The sequence below is a fragment of the Lygodium microphyllum genome, chromosome 16 (assembly GCF_053477565.2).
Source record: "Lygodium microphyllum isolate KBCC chromosome 16, Lygodium_microphyllum_v1.1.10, whole genome shotgun sequence".
Classification (NCBI taxonomy): Eukaryota; Viridiplantae; Streptophyta; class Polypodiopsida; order Schizaeales; family Lygodiaceae; genus Lygodium; species Lygodium microphyllum.
Window position 1 is genome coordinate 103,041,210 of NC_141150.1, and position 24,254 is coordinate 103,065,463.

Sequence of the window (24,254 nt, forward strand, 5' to 3'; positions counted from 1 at the left end):
AATCGTATTAAGGGCCATGAGCATAGAAAGGCTTGGGCTTATCCTCATCCACAACATTTCCTTGAATATTACTTACTAGGTTCTTACTTAGCACTCTTCATAGATTGGCATCTGGCACATCATTAGAGGTCCTAGCAGATTTGCATGGGTACAGGCCATCCTCACATTGGGCTTAAGGGATACATATATTAAGTGGCCATCTTAAGCTTAGTTTGAGAAGTTAGCTAGGGAATTTGAGGCCTTGAGAGGTATCCCTTATGTTGTAGGAGAAGTTGATGGCTCACATATTCTTGTCATTGCCTCAAAGGAGAACCATGAGGATTACTTTAATTGTAAAGGGTTCCACTCAAAATTGTTGCAATCAATAATTGCAGCAAATTGATCTTTATGGAACTACACAGTTGGATGGGGTGGTGGGTCAATCCATAACTCCTTAAACTTCACTAGAAGCGAGCTAGGCCAAATATGTACAAGGGGTGAGTTGGGTAACTATTGTTTGGTAGGAGATTGTGCTTAGCTAGCTTGATCATATATGCTAGTGCTATTTAAAGGATGCAAAGAAAGATTATCACATATGAAATATCATTGGAATTTTATACAATCCAATACAAGAATGCTAGTCGAGCAAGCATTTAGTATGTTAAAGGCAAGGTTTTGCATATTGTTGAAGAGATGTGACATGGATCTACATCACATGCAATATCTCGTAGCTGCTTGTCTTGTGTTACATAATATTTGCATATGCCATGGTAACTCTTTTGACATGGAATGGATACGTGAAGTTGAGGCAAGCTTGCAACTTGGTAGCTCAATGGAAGAGGATCAAAGAATAGTAGCAAACTCAATGGTTGAGATACAAGCAATTCATCCAGTCCAAGTAGAAGATGCAATGGAGTGAGCATAAAGAGGTGATGAAGGTGGTGGTGGTGGAGCTATACCAAATGACTTTGGTTCTGGGACTGATCAGTGCCACAACATTGCAATATCAATGTATAGAGAATATGCAATGAAAAAATTACACTAAGTCGTTGGTGACAACATTTTAGAAAGTAAGACATTATCATCTTCCACCTAAAAGAAAAAGTATTACTTCATGTATTTTTTCACTATGTTCTTTGACAGTTGATGTACCCTCTCTTTCTAGATCAATATTACGAGTAATGTTGCTTTTCAGCCATGTTTGCAATTTGAAATCTATCATGTGGCTTAATCTTAGCTTTTCAATTCTTCACAAATTGCACACTTCTATCAAATGAAAAATCTCTAATCTTCTACCACCATGTGAATATAAGGGCGGTGGAACATTGAAAGGAGTCTCTTTTGACTATGTTATGTGAACTTTATACTAACGGCAAGGATACTTTTGGGATTTGATTGCTTGGAATGGGTTGATTATAGTGTATCAACCCAACCTAAAAGAGAGGTCTCTATTGAGAGAGAGAGAGAGAGAGAGAGAGAGAGAGAGAGAGAGAGTGTGTGTGTGTGTGTGTGTGTTTTTTAAGGGGGGCCGGGGGGACAGATAGAAGCTAGCATGCACGATCGCATCGATGAAATTAGTCGCCGTTCTTTGCATTCGGAGCTCCTGCAGAACGACTGATGGCGATGACGACGACGAGGAGGAGGAGGAGAGAGAGAAATGATCAGTCAAGTATGTCGTGTGGCTTCATCATCCCGCAACACTGCGGCCAAAACCCCCGTCAGGCGAGTTTCCTCACAAGATGCTTTGGACAGATTTCCATATACTTCCCACATTGTGAATTGTGGCAACATCATGAGCTTCTCCTTAAGGGGGTCGGGGCCCTCAGCCCCCTTCCCCAACTGCATACCTAGCTCCCAATTGCACCTAGCTAGATATGCGGTGCCTCTCGAGGAGAAGCTCATGATGTTGAACACCACTGGCAAGACCAAGGAAAAGAGGTCCTTTTCCCACATTGGAAAATGTCGAAAACTTCTTATGCCTCAAACAAAAGAGGCCATATTTTCTTCCCTTTGCATGAGGATAACAAACAAGTGCCCCCGCAGGCTGCAAAATTCACCCAATGAGCCTGTACAGTCGTACATCCCTCTCTTGCAATCATGCGGCAAATGCAAGGATCTTTTTGAGCTCAAGAGACTCCATGAAGCGATCAGGAGAAGAGGCCTTGAACACATTAGGGTACTTGCACATGTCCTTCTCAACATGTATGGTAAATGCGGCAGTGTCACGAGTGCAAGTGCTGTTTTTGAGAATATATCAGAGAAGAATGTGGTCTCCTGGAACTCCATGATTGGGGCCTGTATTAATGGTAGAGACACCAAAGAGGCTGTCAGGCTTTTTCGGCGCATGAAGTTGGAAGGGATTAAAGCCAACAAAGTTACTTTCTTGGCAGTTCTTGGTGCTTGTAACAGTGTAGCTGCACTGGAGGAGGGCATGTTCATACATTCCTGTGTCATGGACATGGGTTTTGATCAGAATATAGCAGTGGCAACTGCTCTTGTTAACATGTATGGTAAGTGTGGGAGGCTAGATCTGGCCAGGGTGGTTTTTGATGAGGTACACATCAAAGATTTGATTGCTTGGAATGGGTTGATTACAGTGTATGTGGAGCATGGTTATGGTAGAGAAGCCCTTCAAATATACAGAAGATTGCTCCTAGAAGGTCTGAACCCCAGCAAAGTCACTTTTCTGGTAGTCGTTAATGCTTGTGCTAGCCCATGTTGTCTGCTTGGTGGCATGATGATCCATGCTGATATTGTAGAGTCTGGATTTGCCTCAGATTCTACAGTGGGAAACACACTTATTAATATGTATGGTAAGTGTGGCTGTCTGAATGAAGTGAACTATACTTTTAAAAGCCTGCTTGAACAGAATGTAGTATCATGGAACTCTATTATCTTAGCATACGCACAACAGGGATATTGTGAAAAGGTGCTTGATTGTTTCCAACAGATGCAGTTGCAAGATGTGAAGCCCAATGAGGTCAGCTACATCAATGCCCTTTCTGCTTGCACAAGTTCGGCAGTGTTGAAAGTGGGCAAGTTAATTCATGCCAGTGCTGCTGACAGTAGGCTCGATACGAACATGGTTGTAGGGAATGCTCTTCTTTGTATGTACTGCAAGTGTGGAAGCTTGGAAGAGGCATGTCAAATGTTTGATAAAATACAAGATCGGAACATTGTGTCATGGAATGCCATAATATCTCTTTTTGACTCCCATGGGTTGGGCCAGGAGGCTCTTGAACATTTTTGGCAGATGCAAAAAGCAGGCACGGCACCTAATGAGTTCACTTTTGCAAGCGCATTGTCTGCATGTGCAACAACAGCAGCTCTGCATGGGGGTAAAGTCATCCATGCCTTTGCCTGTGAGTGTGGCCATGAGTCGGATGGTGTTGTGAAGAGCACACTTGTGAACATGTATGGGAGGTGTGGGAGTCCAGAAGATGCTCAGATGGTTTTCAAAACAATGTCTGAACGATGTGTCATAGCATGGAGTGCGATGATTGCAGCATATGCACTGCATGGAGATGGGCACAAGGCTGTGGGAGTCCTCTCTGAAATGAGGGAAGGAGGGTCTGTGCCAGATGATATCAGCTTCTTGAGCATAATCTCAGGATGCAGCCGTGCAGGCTTGCTGGATGAAGCCTGTCACTATTTTGCTCTCATGTACCAACATTATGAGATTATGCCACTTGCTAACCACTTTTCTTGCCTGATAGATCTTTTTGCACGGACTGGAATGCTAGACATTGCAGAGAGCATTGTACATCAAATGCCTTTCCAACCATCTGGTGAGGACTGGTGCACTTTACTCGGTGCCTGTAAAGATGTAGGAAAAGGAGAGCTTGCTGCCCAACATGTTCTGGAACTTTCTCCGCAACATTCAGTAGCTTATGTATCTTTATCAAACATTTATGTATCAGTTGGGGCGTGGCACACTGAGTGATACTGGTAAAATATCAATAAGGGCTAATACTGGCAAAATGCTTCCTTCAGGCTTCTCCATTTTATTATTGTCAGAACCCTAGCCTTATTTGCCAGGGGTGTCAGAACTAGGAGGCATTACATTCCCTTTTCTGATGACACATGTAAACAACCGCCAAAGTTGTTGGTTCTCAGCTCAGCTATGTTCTTGCAAAGGGATTTGTTGGAGATCTTTTCTGAGTATCTCTTGTTTATGATGAGGAACTAGTCATGTGTTTGTTTCCACACGGGCTATGCATGACAAGGCTATGCTTCAAGTTATTGCCTTGATAAGGGACAGTTGTGAACTGTTCGAATCCTGCTTAACTTAATTTATTATTGTGTTTGTCCCAGCTGTTGATTGGCTGCAAGGTCCCTATGTATATTTTCTCTACACCCAGTATGGTTTCACAAAGGGTGATATTGGAAGGCTCTCTATTGCTGGTTTTGGGTCATCCATGGTGTTTGTGACATTTGTGGGCTCCCTTGCAGACAAACAGTGATGAGCAGAGTAAATGTTGCTGCTACATGTTACAGATGTGCATTGAACTGAGGTGCTAGTTCCCCTATTTCTTTGTATGTTGTCTTTTAGTGAATGGGAGAGGGCCAGCATCACAAGCTGCGTTGCTTACATTTTGAGCTGCTTCATGAAGCACTCTCCTCAATACGGGGTCTTAATGATAGGCAGAATCTTAGGTGGGATTGCAATGCCTCTGCTCTTTTCTGCTTTTGAGTCATGGCTGGTTGCAGAACATTGCAAGGTATCACACCTTTCCTATGACACTTTTTGTAGTCATTACTTGACCTATTGTGTATGCCTGTTGAAATTGGATTATATGGTCTTCCTATTGCTCTTAAGCTTTGTTGACTTGAATGGTTTGTTTCTTCCTTCTGTTTACAGGGAGGATTTTAAGCACAGTGTCTCTCCTTGACGTCCTCAAAGGCAGTGTTTTTGGGGAATGGATTAATTGCTATTTAAGTTGGACGGTGGCCAATTTTCTGGCAGATGCGTGATGGTCTGAAAATCCTGATGACTTATCTGAGGGCAGAAGTTTTCTTCTCAATTTAAAGTTGCTACTTCTGCCATTGGTTCAGGTATTAGCTCACCTTAAATCTGTTTCCTGAGCTCTTACTTTGCAGATGAGGCAACAGCTTCCTTGTATTATATGAATTAGGTGCAGCAGGTGGATAAACTTCTAATGTTTCTCCAAATGGTGGATTTGATTTACTGTATGTGGTGGTGTTTGGCTGTCACAGATGAACATATTTTTTTGCTTGGAGCAATGCAGTCACTTTTTGAGGGATCAATATACACATTTGTATTTCTTTGGACTCCAAGCCTGAGTCCCCATGATGAAGATATTCCGCATGGTTTCAACTGTGCTACATTCGTGCTTTCTTGCATGATTGTTAGTTCTCTCGCAGCCCGGTTCACGGCAGGTTATCTCTTAGGGCGGAGGTCTATATGCAAATAGTATTCCTGGTGTCTGCTGCCATTCTGTTTTCTCCGATCATTGTCAATGTAAGTTCACACCTTGGTTTGCATTCCTGTTACAATAACATAGTTGGTTCTCTGGTTCTCTGTGACAACTGCTGCTCAACTTGAGGCTCCTTATAGCAACTTTTATTGACATCTTCAGGACACAAAGGTGGTTGTATGATAGCTTCTGGACATTGGCAACTTTTTGGTTTCTATGTCTTTGAAGCTTGTGTTGGGATTATTTGGCTGTTGATTATGAAATTGTGGTCACAATACATTCCTGAGGAGTTGAGGAGTACAAGTTTGAACTTCTTCAGAATTCCAGTGAATGTTTTTGTATGTGTTGTTCTCTACAATGTAGGTTTCTCTTAGTTCTTTACCTCCTAGCTTTATACTATTTCCTTTATATACTTCAAATATTTCAGCTGTGTAATGCTTGAAAGTCCATTTCCTTGTTGGCTGAAAACTAGCCTTAACTGGGTATTACAATTGGAGTAGATGTTTGTAGCTGCATTTAGCTTAGGTGTTTCTAGCCTCTAGTCACAGGGCATAAGACTGGATCTGCCTTTGCATAATGGATTTTATATTGCAGCACTGGCTGTGCTTACTCTACCGAATCCAACATGTTGTAAACAATGCTGCAGGCTAATGCATTCCCTATTGTGGTCACTGGCCATGTTTGGGATGTGTTCTATCTTCCTGTTCAGTATCACTGTCCTTCAAAATTGCTTAATGGCTGCTACAGACAAGCCCAAGAACAGTAAGTTTTTAGCTGTTCAAGAGGACTTGTGCTGCAAAACATGTCAAAACTCATTTTGCCCAACTTATTAGCCAATATTTAGCATTTTCCTTTGCTCATTATAGAAGCGGACTCCTCATCCTCGAGCATCAACATGTCCTAAGATGCCCCTTGTAGAAATGGTGCAAAAACTATCATGTCAATATCCACCGACCTAAAGGTAACCTATGCTCATCAAGTACCTTGCTTGATTCAAGTAAATGCAGCAAGACTCCAATCATGGGCTCCTTATGACCGTGGGTACTAGAGAGAGTATTTTTGTGTATAGTAGGAAACAAATCCGCATAGTCTACATCACAAAACATAAGAGCATTGACATGTCTCTCACTACCTCACGTGCACATTTGTGATGGGAGCAAAGTGGGATGTGATTGTAACATCCATAAAAACAGTAGCCCTTCATGTATCTTGCTAGCAGGCTTGAATTGACCCAAAATTAAGACCTCAAACTTTGATGATGCATAAAATTGCCACCAAATGCAAGAACAAAGGATTTCTTTATGTTTCTCATCTTCAAAGTGACATGTAGTTACACCCCACTGTGTTGCCACCTCAGTGTGCATGATCTGTTAGAAGTGGATGCAATGATGGAAGTGTGAGAATCTGCTGTAATATATTGGACAAACACGAGAGAAGAGAAACACCATGAAGAAAGAATAATGCTACAAAAGAACTCAGAAGAGGAATACCTGGGAAATGGAATTTATGAACCAAGTCAAGAGATAGTATAGAAACAATAGTGAGTTGCCAGCTGTGTGAGCATTGGCACTAGCTTCCTCTCTTTGACAAAACTTGCAAGTAAAGGAGTATGCACAAGTGATTGAGGAGGAGGGAGTAGTGGCCAATAAATAGGCCAAGATAATGAACACGTTAGTAGATATGCCAGTTCATGGTTGAGTTTGTGCATGTTAGTGAGGTAGGGCATTAGGATATTGTCTTGATTATTTAGGCATTTTTCTTGGCATTTTATGATGGTCATTTTAGCATGGCTTTTTTTGGCTATTTATTCAAGCTTCTCCTCCACATTCATTGTTCATTCTGATGTCGAGAGTGCTCGAGGATCGAGATAGAGTGCAGTTGAGATATGTATAGTGAGAGAGAGAGTAAGAGCAGAGTAGAGAGTGAGAGCACGACACTCAATGTATGGGTACAATAACAAAGTGTATCACTTTAGGTTTTGATAGTATATATAAAGTACATGGGTAAGGGTGCATACACACCCGAACATTGTAAAAGGCGTGGTGAGCCTTTATTTCCAACAACCTCCCACCTAAAGGCAATGTGCCTGAAGGTAGAGGAAAGAATTAGCTAACTGTATATATGTACAAAGTTGAAATACTCATATACTATCCAACCCCCATCATCTGGCGGCAATGGGCAAATTGCTCTGCTGGAAGACTCTTCGTGAGGTTTGCACGGTTATCACCTGAATGTACCTTGACAAGCTCAATGCTCTTGGTGTCAATTACATCCCTGATAAAATGATACTTCACTTGCATGTGCTTTGTCTTTGCATAAAAGACACGATTTTGTGCTAGTATGATAACACTCATAGTGGAGGATAGGAACCTCTGTAATGCCAGGCTCTCTCACCAGATATAAAAGCCATAAAGCCTCCTTGCATGCCGCCTCAATGGCAACCACATACTCTGCCTTTGTAGTGGACAATGCAACACACTTTTGTAGCATGGATATTTAAGAGATTGCTCCCCCTGTGAATGTGAACACATATTCTGAAGTAGACTTCTTGCAGTCAGGATGACTAGTATAGTCTGCATTCGTGAAGTCAACAATAGATGACTTTTGCTTCCCAAAGCAGATACACAAATCCTTTGTGCCCTTAAGGTATCTCATGATACCCTTCATTGCTTTCCAATGCTTTTTACTAGGATATTCCATGTACTTGCTAACTACTCCCACCGGAAATGCAATGTCAGGATGTGTAGCAACCATAGCATACATCAAGCTATCAACAACTAAAGCATAAGGAATCTTGGCGATCTTAGCCTTTCCATCATTAGATGTAGGACTGTCATCAAGTTTCACATATGGAGGCAATGGTACACCAATTGCTTTCCCCCCCTCCATATTGAAATGCTACAAAACCTTAGTAACATAATCTTGCTGTGATAGACAGAGAAGACCTTGCGATCTATCCCTGAGTATACACATGTCAAGAATATGATTGCTATCCCAAGAATATGATTGGTGTCACCAATATCCTTCATATCAAAACTACTGTGTAGGCTTGTTTCAAGGAGTTCAAGGCATGAAAATCCCTGCTTGCAATCAACATGTCATCCACATATAGAACCAAGAGAATAAGGCTACCATTTGCTGCCTTCTTGGTATATAAGCAGTGACCAACTTGAGATCTATGGAATCCTTGAGATTGCATAAATGTATCAAATTTATGATACCATTCTCGTGGTGCCTGTTTCAACCCATACAAACTCTTGTTGGGTTTATAGATCATGTGCTCTTTCCCTTGTGCAACAAAACCCTCAGGCTATTGCATATAGATATTCTCATGTAGATCACCATGTAAGAAAGCTTTACATCCATCTGTATGAGCTCCATATCTTCAGATGCAACCAAGCCCAAAATGGTTTGCAAAGTAGTCATTTTGACTGTAGGAGAAAAAATTGCATCAAAATCAATTCCATGTTCTTGCTTGTACCCTTTAGCAACTAGTTGTGTCTTGTACCTTGGCAAAGAACCAGGAGCAACTTTCATTTCGTAAATCCATTTGCATGGTAGCACTTTTTGTCCTTTAGGCAAATGCACCAAATCCCAAGTGCCAGTTTTCATGAGAGATTCCATCTCTGAGAGCCTGGCCTTATGCCATTTCTTTCAGTCTTTTCTGTCCATTGCTTCCTTAAAGCGTGACAGCTCACCACAATTTGTCAACATGATATAATCAGCCACATAATAGACACCAGGAACAAACCTATCTGGCTGTCTTTGCACTCTGGTTGACCTATGGACCCAATGATCAAGATTTGCTGGCTGTTAAGTCTGCAAAATCTGCATTAACAACTCGTTGTTCTACAGGTTCAGCATGCTCTACAGCTGGTTTTGGTTGTTTCAAAGGCATTTGTTCTTACTGAATTTGTGGTACATCATGGGCAATATCTTGCTGATCATTTTCAGCATTATTTCCTACATTTTCAGGGCATTTACAGTAGGTATCTTTTGCTGTTTAGTGGGCATTCTTTACTGTCCTATCGGTACATCTTCTCAGAATACAACCCTTTTAACTTCCTTAGTCTTTTCGGGTTGTTTGTGCATGCGATCTTCCCGAAAGATAACATCATTTCTACGTACAATTTTCTTTTTTTTCGGGATCCCATAACCTATATCCCATTTCACCCTCATCATTATATCCTAGGAAAATACATTTACAAGATTTTGGCTTAAGTTTGTTGCATTCTTCCTTGCGAATGTGCACAAATGCCTTGCAACCAAACACTCTCAAGTGAGCATAAGAAGGTGGCTTGCTTGACTGCACTTCTTGAGGGACCCGCCTCCTCTTGTCTGAGTGAAGCAATGTGGAAGTATGACTGTGACAAAGAGTGAACATAGAGAGAAGAGAGAGAGAGAAAGAGATAGTGAAACACAGAAAATCAGCAGTGAAGAATGTTGTATAAGGATGCAAAATTATACATGGATGAGAGAGAATATCAGTGTATGTCTCCGCCTTGAGGACCTCGATCTTCGTCAGCCTGGAGTGCTGTCTCTGTCACCAGCAGGCTGAAATTTGTCAAATACAAGTGTAGAAGTCTGCTGGAAACTCAGCCTTATAAAGGCTGAAAAAAATGCTTGAAAAATACTCGAAATAACTAGGTCGGTTAAATGTAGCCGACTGGATAGTCTGACTGCAGCCACATGGCACTGCTGACGTGATAGGAGATGACTTTCAACACCTCCTCTCAGATCCTGGACAAGGCAACAGACTAAGGGAACTGGAATGTCGATGAAGTAAAGCCTGGGGAAGTGCCTTTGTAAACAAATCTGCAAGATTGTCTTCAGTCTTATAGTACTCCACATCAATGGTCGCATCTAGAAGCTTCTCCCTGATGAAGTGATATTGGATCTCTATGTGCTTCGTCTAGGCATGGAATACGGGATTCCGTGCAAAGGCAATGCAACTCTCATTGTTGCACTGCAAGATAGTAGGACGAGTTTGGGGGTAGCCAAGCTCCTCCAACCACCATCGAAGCCACATAGTCTCACATGTGGTAGAAGACGCAGCCCGCTACTCTGCCTCAGTCGAAGATAGGGCTACCGTGGATTGCTTTTTGCCACTCCAAGAGATAGCACCAACACCCAAGGTAAACCAATAACTTGTAGTAGAGTGCCTTTGATCCACATTGCCAGCCCAATCTGAATCACTCCAACCTACAAGAACAAGATTAGAAGCACCTGTACTCGCTAGATAGAAAATCCCGAGATCGGAGGTCCCCCTCAGAAACGGAAGTATCCTCTGAGCAGCCTCCCAATGCACCTATTGAGGTGCACTCATGAACCCAGCCAAGAGACCTACAACAAAACATAGATCAATCCGTGGGTTGAGAAGCCAAATCAATGATTCGATTAGTTGATGGTAGCAAGTAGCATCCACCAAAGGAGAATTTGCGTGTGAAGTGGCCTTTCAATTCGGATCCATAGGAGTAGAAATGGACTGACAATCCTCCATCTCAAAAGACACCAAGAGGTCGTGTACATATCTGTGCCGAGAGATGAAAATCCCCCTCTGAGATTGATAAATCTCATGGTCCAAAAAGAAATGAAGAAATCCTAAATCCGTCATCTCGAACTTTTGATGTAGGGTTGCCTTCGTCTTGTCGACCTTTTGGGTATGATCACCTACAACAATCAAGTCATCAACATACAAAACAAACAACACACGACTTCCCTCGAAAGTGTGCACATAAAGCTGCGGATCGGCCCTAGAGTGTCGATATTCCAATTTGGCCTAGAGAAACAAATCAATCTTCTCGTTTCAAGCACGTGGAGCTTGCATCAGGCCATACAAGGCCTTCTTTAACTTGTAAACCTTCCCATCTGAGGAACCAAAGCCATGAGGCTGCTCTACATAGATCTTCTCTTTCAAATCACCATTCAAGAAGGCCGACTTCACATCCAATCGAAAAACAGGCCATCTCCTATGACCAGCCAAGGCAAGAACAACACGAATATTCGCCATGCGAGTTGTAGGAGCAAAAGTATCATGGAAGTCAATACCTGGGCACTGTGCAAAATCTTTAGCCACAAGGCGAGCCTTGTGCTTGTCCATCGAGCCATCATTATGGTATGTGGTCTTGAAGACCCATTTGACACCAATCACCTTCTTATGAGAGGGAGGAGGCACAAGGAACCCAGTGCCATTCCGCTCAATAGCCTCCAATTTGGCTTCCATCACCTTCCGCCAATGATCAGACTGTAAAGCCTCCTTCATTGACGTAGGCTCTCTATCTTGCATAACACGGGACATCAAACAATAGTTAGAGCAAACAAGCTTCGTAGAATGTGCCTGGTGCCTCCGTGACCTCCATGGTCCATCCTGTAGTCCCCACTCCTTAGGGACCCCCTCAATCCTTGAATCACGGAGTGTGTCATGGGCCCAACGAGGAGGAGGCCAAGAGCTCTCCTCGGCGCTCCCTATCTACTGAAGACTCTGGTACATCCATCGGCAGGATCTCGATTGGGGTAGCTGGTGGAATAGAAGACTCGGAATCTGAAGAAGAATCTCCATCGAGAGGCTCTAGCTCCAAAGAAACTGTCTCGGGAGCCCAACTCTCCCCTGGATCTCCAAGTAAGGGGTGCTCCTTATCCCTCTCTGTGGTTGGAACTTCCACAAACCGCACATCTCGGCACGTGTAGACATCCTGCTTTACGGGATTATACAAGCGATAACCTGCTTTACGGGATCATACAAGCGATAACCTTGGGATTGGGAGCTATAGCCAACAAAGACTTGTCGTTGGGAAGTCGTCTCAAATTTGTCACGCTGCGTCTTCAGGATGTGCACATAGACGTCACATCCAAAGATCTGGAAATAAGAGACATCACGCTTAGTCCCAGAGTAAGCCTCAAAAGGTGTCATCTTGTCAATGGCCGAAGTGGGGGATTGATTTAGGATGTGGATTGTTGTAGCCATGGCCTCGGCCCATAGAAACTGAGGTGTTTGTCGGTGCTCCATCATGGTGCGTGCCATCTCGATCACACTTTGGTTCTTCCGCTCCAAAATATCATTCTCTTGAGGAGTGTTGGTATTAGTAAACTCCTGGTGAATGCCTCTATCTGCACAAAAATGAGCAAACTCATTAGAAACAAATTCACCACCCTTGTCTGATCGCAGGGTCTTTAATCTCCGGTCCGATCGGTTCTCCTCGAAGAGAAGCCAATCCTTGAAGTGGGAGAAAGCCTCCGACTTCAGCGTCAAGAAGTAGGCCCATGTCATCCTGCTATAGTAATCTACGATCAACATGAAGTACAAGCTCCCCTTCAAGGACTCATTCCTCATCGGGCCACAAAGATCCGTAGATACAAGCTCCATAGGTGAAGTAGACCGCCTCGAAGCTTTGTGGGGAATTGCATTCCTATGCTGCTTTCCATGAATGCAGGAGACACATGGTTGCTGGCTCACCACTATGTCTGGCAAACCTCGAACAAGCGAGCCTTGTGACGCCTTTCGAAGATACTCATAGTTTAGGTGGCCAAACCGAGCATGCCATAGCTCGGACTGTGTCTGAGAGATAAGAAGAAGAGAGGTAAGAGCATAAGAAAACTTCAATTTGTAGATGCCATTCTCAAGCCTGTGGAGCTGTCATTGCAGCATTAGAAGTCTTCAGTGTAAAGTCCTCAATGACTGCTAAGTGTAGAAAAGCAGCTGACGAGTGTGCAGCCACCGCTCTAGAATCTTTTGTGTCCTTCTTCTTGGTGTCCTTCTTGTCCTTGTCGAGGCAATCCTTCTTCCAATGGCCGGTCTTACCACAAACATGGCATGTCGATTCTTTCTCTTTGTCCTTCTTAGATTTGTTGTCCTCCTCCTTCTCTTGGTCCTTCCCCTTCTTCAAGAGGCTTGATCAATCAATGCCTCCGATTTGGAAGCATTCTGTCCCTTCAATTGTTCCTCTTGGTCCAAGACCATAGGAACCAACTCTTCCCATCGAAGAGTCGACTCGCGCCTTGAAGCGATAAGAGCGGAATAAAAGGTACCGAATCGTGGTGGCAACTGGGACAATAAAGTGATCGCCATGTCTTCGGAGAAAATGGGCTTCCCGCATTTTGAACCTACATCTGAAGCTGCCAAAGCTTGTTGATGTGTTCCTAAAGTGAAGAAGACTCATTCACGGACAGGGTCCGCATCTGCACCTCCAAAGAAACCCTCTTCATAAGGGTCATCCGGTTGTACATCTGGTCAAGCTCCAGCCATATCTCCTGAGCCATCGTCAAGTGCTCTATATAGGCTATCACGGGTGTTGTACAAGACAAAAAAAGAAAAGAACGGATCTTGGCATTCAGCTTGTTCCAATGAGACTGGGCCTTGATCAACTCCGCACGAGCACTTGAAGAGAGTTTGGACTCATCTCTCATTGAGGGCCGATTGATCTCTTCCATCACAAGCTTCGTCAAATCATAAGACTCCAATATGGCCAACATCATCACATGCGAGATGCGGTAATTGTCACCATTGAGCTTTTGATCTGATGGAAGAGCCGGTAAGACAGACACCTTCTGGTCCATGATTGCTTGGAACTCCACGTCAGTCTCTGTAGACATCTTCACGTGCAATGCTTGCACAAACGCAAAAGAAAACCCCCTTTGACTGTGAAAACGCAGCCTGTTAGGGCTCGTCTTTGCGGCCCGAACCTTCTTCAGTCTCGTTGGAGGTGATGAAAAGTTAAAATCTGCACTTGAAGGCCAAAAACACAGCCTTCTTTCTTCTCTAACAATAGAAAAACAATAGCAGCTTCAGCAAATCTTCTCTTTTCTTGCACGTCCATGCTCGCTTCAGCCTTGTTCTGATGTGCAGCCCACTTGCTTGCACTTGAACTCTAAAAACACAGCCTTGTGTTGCGCTGAAAAGTCCTCCTTAGATAAGTCCACCCTAGGTCAGTCCTTCAATGCTTTGATACCATGTCAGAGTGAAGCAATGCGGAAATGAATGACCGTGACAGAGTGAATAGAGAGAGAGAGAGAGAGAGAGAGAGAGAGAGAGAGAGAGAGAGAGAGAGTGATGTTGAGAAACCCTTCACCCTTCACCCGCAGTTTGCATTTTTGCGTTTTTGTGTTTTGCGTTTAGGGTTTGCAGCCTCAAAAAGGGGCGCCATCCTAGACTGACTGTGCTTATTTATAGGCCACTCTCTCATTCATTCCTTACGGCTGATTCATTCAGTCCGTCACCTCTTCTCTCCAGCCTCTCCACTACCCTCACACCCCTTTAGGAGGACATTGCGGTTCGTGGTTCGTGGCTGTCTTCATCATCTTCCTTGTGCTACGGCACCCTTGTTCCCTTGCATCACATTCACTCCATGATTCAAAACTTCATCATTTGCACGTTTCAGGTGTTTTCAGCTTGCTGCCCACACCCCATTCACGGAGGACATCTCAGCCGAAGCTGTCCATTGCTGTCTCCATCAGTTGGTGCCTGATTTCCAGCCTTCCACCCGCAATTTGCAGCTGTTTATAGCAGAACGACTGTTGTTGATCACTCTCCATTCAGAAAACAATCTCGTTTTTGTAGATTTCAAGTGTTTCAGCTTGCTGCCCACACCCCGTTTGCGGAGGACATCTCAGCCGAAGCTGTCCAATGCTGCCTCCATCAGTTGGCGCCTGATTTCCAACCCTCTTCACGCAGTTTGGAGCTGATTTCAGTCAGGCGACTGCTGTTCCTGTGTAGACCTGCTGTCGTACAGTCTGCCACGTCATTACAGTCCTGCTGCCTACGTTTTTAGTCTTTCTCTCTCTTGTAGGATGTCCTGGCTGCTTTTTTAGTATTTCTCTCTTGCAAGCTGTCCTGCATACGTTTTTAGTCTCTCTCTCTTCTGCAGGCTACGCTGCTTGTGTTTTTAGTATTTCTCCCTCCTCACCTGCGTTTTTCTATTGGTTGCAATCTCTTACTGCTGGTCGCATCCTCCTTCCACTGGCAGCTCACTTTCAGCCCTTTCACTGCCCTCCCACCCCTTGAGGCAGACATTGCGGTTCGTGCTTCACACTGCCCTCACACCCCTTGAGGCGGACATTGCGGTTCGTGGTTCATGGTGGCTGACCTTTTTATTCTTCAGTAAGGCACACTGGTATCCTGGTATCCATGGCTTCTTTACCAACAGATGACCAGATTACTGGGTGCTCCTACTGTGACATCACCGAACATACCACCGATGCTTGCCGACTTCGACCTTTGCTCTCCACCCCCTGCGGAGTATATGCGTCTTCTACCAGGCACTCCTTGTGCCACCTCTTCTTTCTGGGCCACAGAGATCGTTCTGCATTGGCTATCAGAGTACTATGCTCAAGGCAATAAGATGTATCCGATACGCACTAAGTCCTTTCGAGCACATGGATGATCGATAGGCACTACGACCTCCTGGAGATCGTCGCAATGCCAACGGCAATCTTCTTCCACTTATTTTCAGGTACAGTGGCTTCCATGACCTATGGATTTGCAATTTGCTCCATTGAGAGACATTGATTGTTTGATATCATCTCCTCATCAGTCTACTCCTTCGAGAGACAGTGGCTGCTCGACTCCCTCCTCTTCTTCGGCTGCCCAACCTACTCCACTAAGAGACACCGACTATTGCCCACCTCTTACTCATTCTAAGCCCCACCCTTCCCCACCCTCGACTACTCAGGTTCGAGAGGCCACCTCTGGGCGCTCTTTGACACCCCAAATACCTTCTTCAACACGACCGGCGGCACTTCCTCCGTCATCAGACATTTCAGAGTCCATGATCCATGAGTTTTTGGATTCCCTATCTACTTCAGCGGGGGATTCAGAGGGGGATGTTATTTCTTTGTTCTCAGAGGGGGCATCTACTTCTTCTTTGACTTCAGCAGGGGCCTTTCCACCTCCCACCTCAGACGGGGAACCTACTCCACATGAAGTTCTTCACCCATTCTCTACTTTCTTGGGGTGGCCGTCTTCGACCAATCATCTCTTCTACTGATACCCAGGATCTTCACGTACCACCTAGATTGGGACCTCGGAGTTTCAGCCGCGACTTGGTGACGAGGCCTTCGTATTCCTTCCAGCATGGATGCACGGAGCTAGTAGCTTCTCTCCTAAGGTTGGGTTATGGGTTTTCCAGTTCACTCTGTCTACTGTTCTTTACTGCAGGTTCTCTTTCCGGTGGAATGCCTTGGTCACTTGGTTAGCATGGAGCCAACTCCCACAATCGAGTATGGGCATATTCTTATGGTTCTCGGCACCACACAAAGTCCGACATTTCTTCTCTGCATTGCATGTTTTCATCATATTTGTACTAGGGTGTTTGGGCAAGCGAACAATTTCCCCACGAGGGACATTGTCCAAGTGGCACCTGTTGCATGAGCATTCTTCAGCATGTAGCATTGCATCTCCACCTCACTCTTCTCTTGTTCCCCTTTTTGGGCGTGAGAGGGCGTGTTGAGAAACCCTTCACCCTTTACCCGCAGTTTCTGTTTTTGCGTTTTTACGTTTTGCATTTAGGGTTTGTAGCCTCAAAAAGGGGCACCATCCAAGATTGACTGTGCCTATTCATAGGCCACTTTCTCATTCATTCCTTACGGCTAATTCATTCAGTCCGTCACCTCCTCTCCAGCCTCTCCACTACCCTCATACCCCTTCAGGAGGACATTGCGGTTCGTGGTTCATGGTTGTCTTCTACGGCACCCTTGTTCCCTTGTATCACATTCACTCCATGATTCAAATCTTCATCATTTCATTCATCAGAGTTTCGTCTCTCTTCTCTTCTCTTCTCCACGTTTGCCGAGTTCACTTTGTGTTCATCTTCGCAAACCCTACTGTCTCGTTGGTACGTCATCTTTTGACAAGTGAAACACAGAAAATCTGTAGTAAAGAATGATGTATAAAGCTGCAGAATTATATACGGGTGCAGAGAGAATATTTGTGTATATCTCCGCCTTGAGGACCTCGATCTCCGTCAGCCCCGAGTGTTGTCTCCGTCACCAACAGACTGAAATCTGTCAAATACAAGTGTAGAAGTCTGCTAGAAACTCAACCTTGTAAAGGCTGAAAAGAATGCCTAAAAAATACTCGAAATAACTAGGTCGGCTGTATTTAATGCAGCTGACTGCAGCCATGTGGCACTGCTGATGTGGCAGGAGACAACTCTCAACACCCCCCTAAAAGACATTTTTGGTGACCGATTAATCAAGTGTATGGCTGTCATAACAGTCTTTGTCCAAAATCCGTGAGGTAAAGCAACATGTGACTGCATGGTATGGACCTTGTCTTGAATGGTCTTGTTCATACGCTCTTTGCAACACCATTTTGGGGTGGATTGTGAGGGGTGGTGAGCTTCCTTTTAATCCCTTTACTGTCATAAAAGTCTTGAATGGCTTTGGACACATATTCCCCACCATTGTTAGAGCAAAGACACTTTAATGTCTTGCTGGTCTTATTTTCAGCAAGTGCCAAGAATTTTTTAAATTTATCCAAGGCCTTGTCTTTACGATGGATTGGATAAGCCCATACTTTGCGCGTGGCATCATTAAGAAAAGTAATGAAATACTTCTTTTACCCTAGAGATAACCCTGGCATTTGACATACATTTGAATGTACTAACTCTAAGGGTGAAGACTTTAGAGAAAGAGATTTTTTATGTGATGTTGGAGCATGCTTACCATAAATATGATGATCACACTGTTCAAAATCAGCATACCTCAAAGATGGCAAACAATCCAAATGAAAAGCACTTTCATTCTAGATTAACTCGTGTCCCAATCGGCTATGCCACAAAGAAACACTTGTTGCTCGGTTATGGGGTGACTATATGGTTATGCACTCTAGATACATGCAAAGGATACAAAGTATCACTTTTGGAGCCCTTGGCAACAATGCGAGAGCCCTTACAAATTTTCCATTTGCTATCCCCAAAGGTTGTGTGATAGCCTTCGTCATCCTTGTGCTGATCAAGCTCTTCTTGAGTTGAGGTACATGCCTCACATTATGCAAAACAAACATAGAGCTATGTTGAAATTCCAATTTCACAAATTTACATGCACAGTTATCCCCCAAGTGTTAGCAGATTAGTCAGTTCATGGTTGAGTTTGTGCATGTGGTACAACATGCTAGGTACCAGAGATATTTTAGGCATTTTATTTGCTAGCATTTATTGTGATTTGACATTATTTGCAACCAGTTGGCTGGCCGACCAGTCATATTTTATGGCATTTATTTGGCCTATATATTCTCAGGCTCCCTCCTCCACATTCATTCATCACTTGATAGTTCTTGGAGAGAGGGAGTAGATGCCAATGCTCCACAGTCAGTGACTCCCATTGCTTTTGTACTATCTCATGTCTTGGTGTATGTATTCCATTTCCCAAGCATACATCTGAGTTCTCATTTGTATTGTGTTCTTTCTTTCCCTTTCTTTTTGTCTTGTGTTCAACAGTTTATTTCAGCACATGTTTATACTCCATTGCTGCACCACTTCTGACATGGTATCAGATTTCAGGATCGGTGCTCTTGCTATGTTTTTTTGCTGATTTCATGACTGTTTTCACTGCTGAATTAGGCGACTGCTGCTCCAACCAGGCAACCTGTTTTACATCCATTTTTTGCTGATGTTAGCATCCGTACAGCCTGTGTGTGCACTTCAACTTGCGTTTTGGTGCCTCAGCATCTCCTCCTAATTGATTTTTTGACTTTTTGTAGAAGTTTTTGTCTTATTTTGGTCAGCTTTTGGGTTATACTGTATGTGATATCTTGCTTTTTGAAGTCTGTGCTTGTGTTTTGACTTTGTTCCCTCTCCAAATCCCTTCTTTTCTCCATTTCTCTTCTAAATTCTCTATAGATGGCTCCTCCATGCAGATCCATTGATGACAAGCTCCATGGACCTGATTATCACACATGGAGTGCGGTGATGAAGGCTTGGTTCATCCAGAAGCGGTTATGGTACATGGTTTGCGGAGCTATTGCATGTTCTCATCGGCCTTCTCTTGTTCCAGCTGATTTTGACGAAGACAACCATGAGGAAGTAGTGCTTACATGGGATTCGGATGATGCCCATGCTTACTCAGCCTTGCTTCGGTGTATTTCCAAAGAAGTCCTGCTGGCGATCACTTCCTACAGGACAACTTTAGATGTATGGTCAAAGTTGCAGCTGATGTACGAGGCTTCTTCCACCATGAGGGCTGTTACTCCCTATGGCCAGCTCCAACAACTGAAGTTTGAATCCAAAGATATGATCCAGTTATTCCTACTTCGAGTTACCTAGATCCAAGACCAGCTTCGGTCTATGCAGTGTGTCCTATTAGAGGCACATCTTGTTGGTACGGTACTCTACAATCTTTCTCCGGAGTTTGATGGAGTGGTGCATACTTTACGGGCGCAGACATCTACGACTCCTATCAGTTTTCTTCATATGTCCTCGATGTTGCTTGAGCATGAGGCGACTTTGCGACTACAAGGGCGGCTTTCATCATATTATGGAGATTCAGGTGAGGCTCTTGCAGCTTCAGAGAGGGGTTTGAGAATGAAGAAGTCGAAGGTGCAGTGTTACCACTGTGGCAAGAAAGGTCATTTATGGAAGGACTGCAAAGAGTAAGTGGCTTTCAGGAAGAAAAAGGAGCAGAAGTGGGATACAGACTCTTCCAATGAGTCATCATTTGCCTTAGATTCCGACTTGGATCCTCCGGCCATAGTGAAGCCCAAGGCGCAGAAAGGATCCTCTTCTTTGGATCGTGGGAAGGGCTTGGTGGCCCCTTCCTCAACTGCTTTCAAGTGGTGGTGATGAGGTCATCCCTGAGGACTCTCCAGTGCCAGAGAGGGAGTGTGAGAGGGTGGTATGATGGGGCATCCATGCCTCATCTATATTTCTATATAGATGCACAGGATCCGGAGAGGATGTCCTTGACGCATCGACCGAAGTCTTGCAGATTCCAATCCTGGAGCTAGGATTGACATTCAGGTTCATGATGGGCTGGTTATTTGACAGAGTGGGTGGCTTTTGTCTAGAGCTCACATGAGGGGACACTTTGGCAGTTGGGCCAAAGGAGGGAAATTCATGGTCATTTATGCACTGCGGCATTGGTGACAGGATGGCTACGTGTGCTACATCAGAGGCATGGTTGACGGCCATGAGAGCTGCTATGATTCTTCTCTATTTTTAGGAGTTGGTACGATCAACATCGACATTAGGTTCTCTCCGAGGCACCTTGGTGGTGGCTTGCGTATCTACTAATTGGGTCTCCATGGTTCTACTTTGATGGACATTGTTGTATGTACTATGATGCAACATTATCATTGTATATTGTATTGTATCAGATCACCTATGATCTGAGAGAGGGTGTTAGCAGATTAGCCAGTTCATGGTTGAGTTTGTGCATGTGGTATAGCATGTTGGGCACCAAAGATAGAACCAGTCATATTTTATGGCATTTATTTGGCCTATATATTCTCAGGCTTCCTCCTCCACATTCATTCATCACCTGACAGTTCTTGGAGAGAGGGAGTAGATGCCAGTGCCCCACAACCGGGGACTCGCATTGCTTTTGTACTATCTCATGTCTTGGTATATGGATTCCATTTCCTGAGCATACATCTGAGCTCTCATCTGCATTGTGTTCTTTCTTTCCCTTTCTTTTTGTCTTGTGTTAAGTAGTTTATTTCAGCACATGTTTATACTTCCATTGCTGCACCACTCCTGACACCAAGTGGAAAACACCACGTGCACCACCAGTGTAGTCAGAAAACCACTCATGATGTGGTGTAACATGAAAAGATGCACTTGATTTAAGTATCCAAGCGTGCATGCCATCCTCGTAATTTGCAATCAATGCATGTGCACTCAAAGAAGAAGCAAGAAGTACATCACCGTCACTGTCATTCTCATGAGCGACTACATTTACCACCTCTACACACTACTTTTCTTTGTAGACTGGCTGTCTTTTTTCTCAGCCTTGTTTTCTTTAGTGTTTTTGCTTTTGCCTTTCTCTTTCTTCAATTGAAAACAGTCCCGTTTGTAGTGCCCTTTCTTGCCACAATGATGACACTCCACATTTTTTCCATGAGACTTGCTGCGTGCTCTATTTTCAGAACTGCCCTTTTGTTGAAATTTTCCCCTAGTGTGCAATGCATTAGAAGACTTGTTTGCCAAATTATTTTGCCTGTTGAGTTCTTCCATCAACAAAGAACTCTCCACATCAGAATATAACAATTGAGCATTTGAGTTACTCAAAGCTTTCTTGAAAGTATCCAACTTTCGGGCAAAGTGCATAGCACGAAAGTAGCCTTGAACTCATCATGAATGTGGAAATCCAAAGCAATCAGCTGACTAAAAATTAAGTTGAACTCGTTCAAATGTACAAACATTGCTGTACCTTCCTTCATGCGAAGGTCCATCAACTTTTTTAGCCAATAGACCTTGCTCGCCGCACTTTTCTGAGCATACAATTCTTCAAGTCTTTGCCACATTGCCTATGCTGAATTCAGCTTTTGAATGTTAGAGAGCAAGTTGTTCGACACTGAGAGCTCTATGGTAGAGCGTGCAAGCTCATCCAAATCATCCCACTCTTCTTGTTCCATACTTGCTTGTCTTATTCCCTTCGCTTTGATGGCTTCGCGTGTTTCTTCTGCACCAAGACATTGTGGCACTGTTTTTGCCATATTGCAAAATTGTACGCACCCTCAAGCTTTTTGATATGCAAAAGGTTGCTGTTGTGATTGTTTCCAGCCATGATTTGCAGCACTAAATGGACTCAAAAGTTAACAAATGTAAGCCCAAATGTCACACAAATGACCAAGTACATTGCAAGTACCAACCAACAGTGAAAAACAAGAAATGGCAGAAATTTCAGATCTGCAAATTGATTTTCAGAATTAGAGAATGTCTGTTACTGCACTTCACAAGTAATTACAACCACATTTATGGTCCAATGCACCAATTACATGTGAAATCCCCAAAATTTTGCTGCAATTTCTGCTCCAAATGCATTTTCAGGTAAAAATTTGATGATTTTGGTCAAAAGCCCCAAATTTTCAAAGGCAAATCCACCCAAATTGCATTAATACACGTATCCAAGTGCATATACCAGGCAATTCTTGCACAAATTGATGAATTTCTGCAAAAGCACCAATTTTCTCGGGCTTGGTGTGCATAAATGTCAGTGAAATTGAAAATTTTTCACTGAAATGGGAAAAGCCCTAAATTTCCCGGGCAAATGTAGAACAAATTTGCAATTTCTAAGTTAGATTGTCTTGTCCTATATCAAAATCTCCAAATCTGGGAAAAGCTCATGTGTTGGCTGGTCAACAACCCCGTAGTTGTCCGCTAGCCTGTGGTGCTTGTAGCAGCTAACCAATTGTCAAGCTGCCTCTTGCTCGCTCCGATACTTGTTTGATGTCGAGAGAGTGCGAGGATCGAGACAGAGTGCAGTTGAGATATGCACAATGAGAGAGGAAGTAAGAGGGGAGTAGAGAGTGAAAAAGAGAGTGAGAGCACGACACTCAATTTATGGGTACAATAACAAAGTGTACCACTTTAGGTTAATAGGTTTTGATAATATATATAAAGTACATGGGTAAGGGTGCATGCACACTTGAACACCGTAAAAGGCATGGTGAGCCTTTATTCCCAACACATTCATGATCCGACTGGTTCTGGTGGAGGGAGAGGAGCAAGTGCCAGTGCCTTCACAACTGGTGACTCACATTGGTTCTGTACTGTCTCATCTTAGTACATGGATTCCATTTCTTGAGTATCTCTTTGCTTTTGAGTTCCTTGTGCAGTGTTCTTTTCCTTTGCAGTGTTTCTCTCTCTCTTTTCCTTGTCTCTAGTGTACAACAGTCTATTACAGTAGTTTTCCACACACTTCCATCACTGCATCCACTTTTGACATGGCATCAAATTGCAGGATCGTTATTCCTGCTGCTGTTTTATATCGTTTCAGTCTGAGTTTTGGCTTTTTTGCTGCTGATTGGACCTGTTTCTGACTGCTGCGATTGATTTCCAGCTTGAGTGACCATCTTCTAATCATTTTTGGCTTGTTTCCTCAGCATGTTGTAGACTGCCATTTTTGTTTTCAGCTTTTTGGGCCTGTTTCAGGGCTGGGGACTTGTTATACTGACCCTTCCCAATCTACGTTTTGGTGTTTGCTGCTTGTGTTTTACTGATCAGCACCTGCGTTTTGGCTGTTTGCTCTTGTGCAGGGCTGGGCGATAGTATTTTCAGGCTGGTTTTGGTTATTTTTTGTCCGTCTTCTCACTTTGTTGTACATTGCTTAGCTTTAGAGAGGGTTCATGTGCATCCGGTCGTCGAGTTCTCATCACTACACTTTGTTACTGTTGATTTTTTCTCTATGTGCTGGCCTTTCTTCATCTTCTCTGTATCTCCCTCATCATTGCTCCTTCAACATCTCCTCTTGATGGTCTGCATGCCAACATTATTTCTTCATCTACAAATGTTATGTTGGAGACTTGTTGTGTTTCACTTTAGGTTTTTGTGAGGATGCTTTCTCTTGGTGCTTCATATGTTCCAGTTTCAAAGAGGGGTGCCGTATAGCAGAAGAAGTCTCAGTGTTACTATTGTGGCAAGAAGGGTAACCTCCAGAAGGACTACAGGGCATTAGCAGCTTTATGACAGGAGCAAGTACGAATGGTGACAATGGTTGATGCCTCTCTCAGCAAGTCTTTCTCTTTTCTAGGTCCAGGTTTAGGCTCCAGCCATGTGGCCTTGATGATGGCTGCAGGGGCCTCCCTTCCAGGCTGCTAGTACAGGTGCTGGGGTCATCCCTTACAATTCTCTAGTCCTAGAGGGAGTGTGAGAGGGTGGTGAGATGGGGTAGGTGAATCTCATCTAT

At 43.8% G+C, this 24,254-nt stretch overlaps 1 protein-coding gene and 1 pseudogene across 3 annotated transcripts in view; both read left to right on the forward strand.

Moving 5' to 3' along the window:
• The first annotated feature begins 1,454 nt into the window (after positions 1–1,454).
• LOC148023177 (pentatricopeptide repeat-containing protein At1g11290, chloroplastic-like) lies at positions 1,455–5,333 on the forward strand. 2 transcript variants are annotated; one of them, XM_087696152.1, is made up of 4 exons: positions 1,455–1,701; positions 2,023–4,700; positions 4,841–5,034; positions 5,197–5,333. In XM_087696152.1, the coding sequence occupies exons 1-2, from the start codon at positions 1,637–1,639 to the stop codon at positions 3,920–3,922; spliced, it is 1,965 nt and encodes a 654-aa protein (XP_087552278.1). In that variant the 5' UTR covers positions 1,455–1,636; the 3' UTR covers positions 3,923–4,700; positions 4,841–5,034; positions 5,197–5,333. The 2 variants fall into 2 exon arrangements, with proteins under 2 accessions (XP_087552278.1, XP_087552276.1); XM_087696150.1 differs by having other exon boundaries at positions 1,455–4,700.
• LOC148023178 (uncharacterized) overlaps positions 5,042–24,254 on the forward strand; it is a 32,031-nt pseudogene continuing 12,818 nt past the window's right edge. Inside the window, exon 1 of the transcript XR_015693618.1 lies at positions 5,042–5,776. The product of XR_015693618.1 is annotated as an uncharacterized LOC148023178 (transcript). The remainder of the gene's footprint in view (positions 5,777–24,254) is intronic.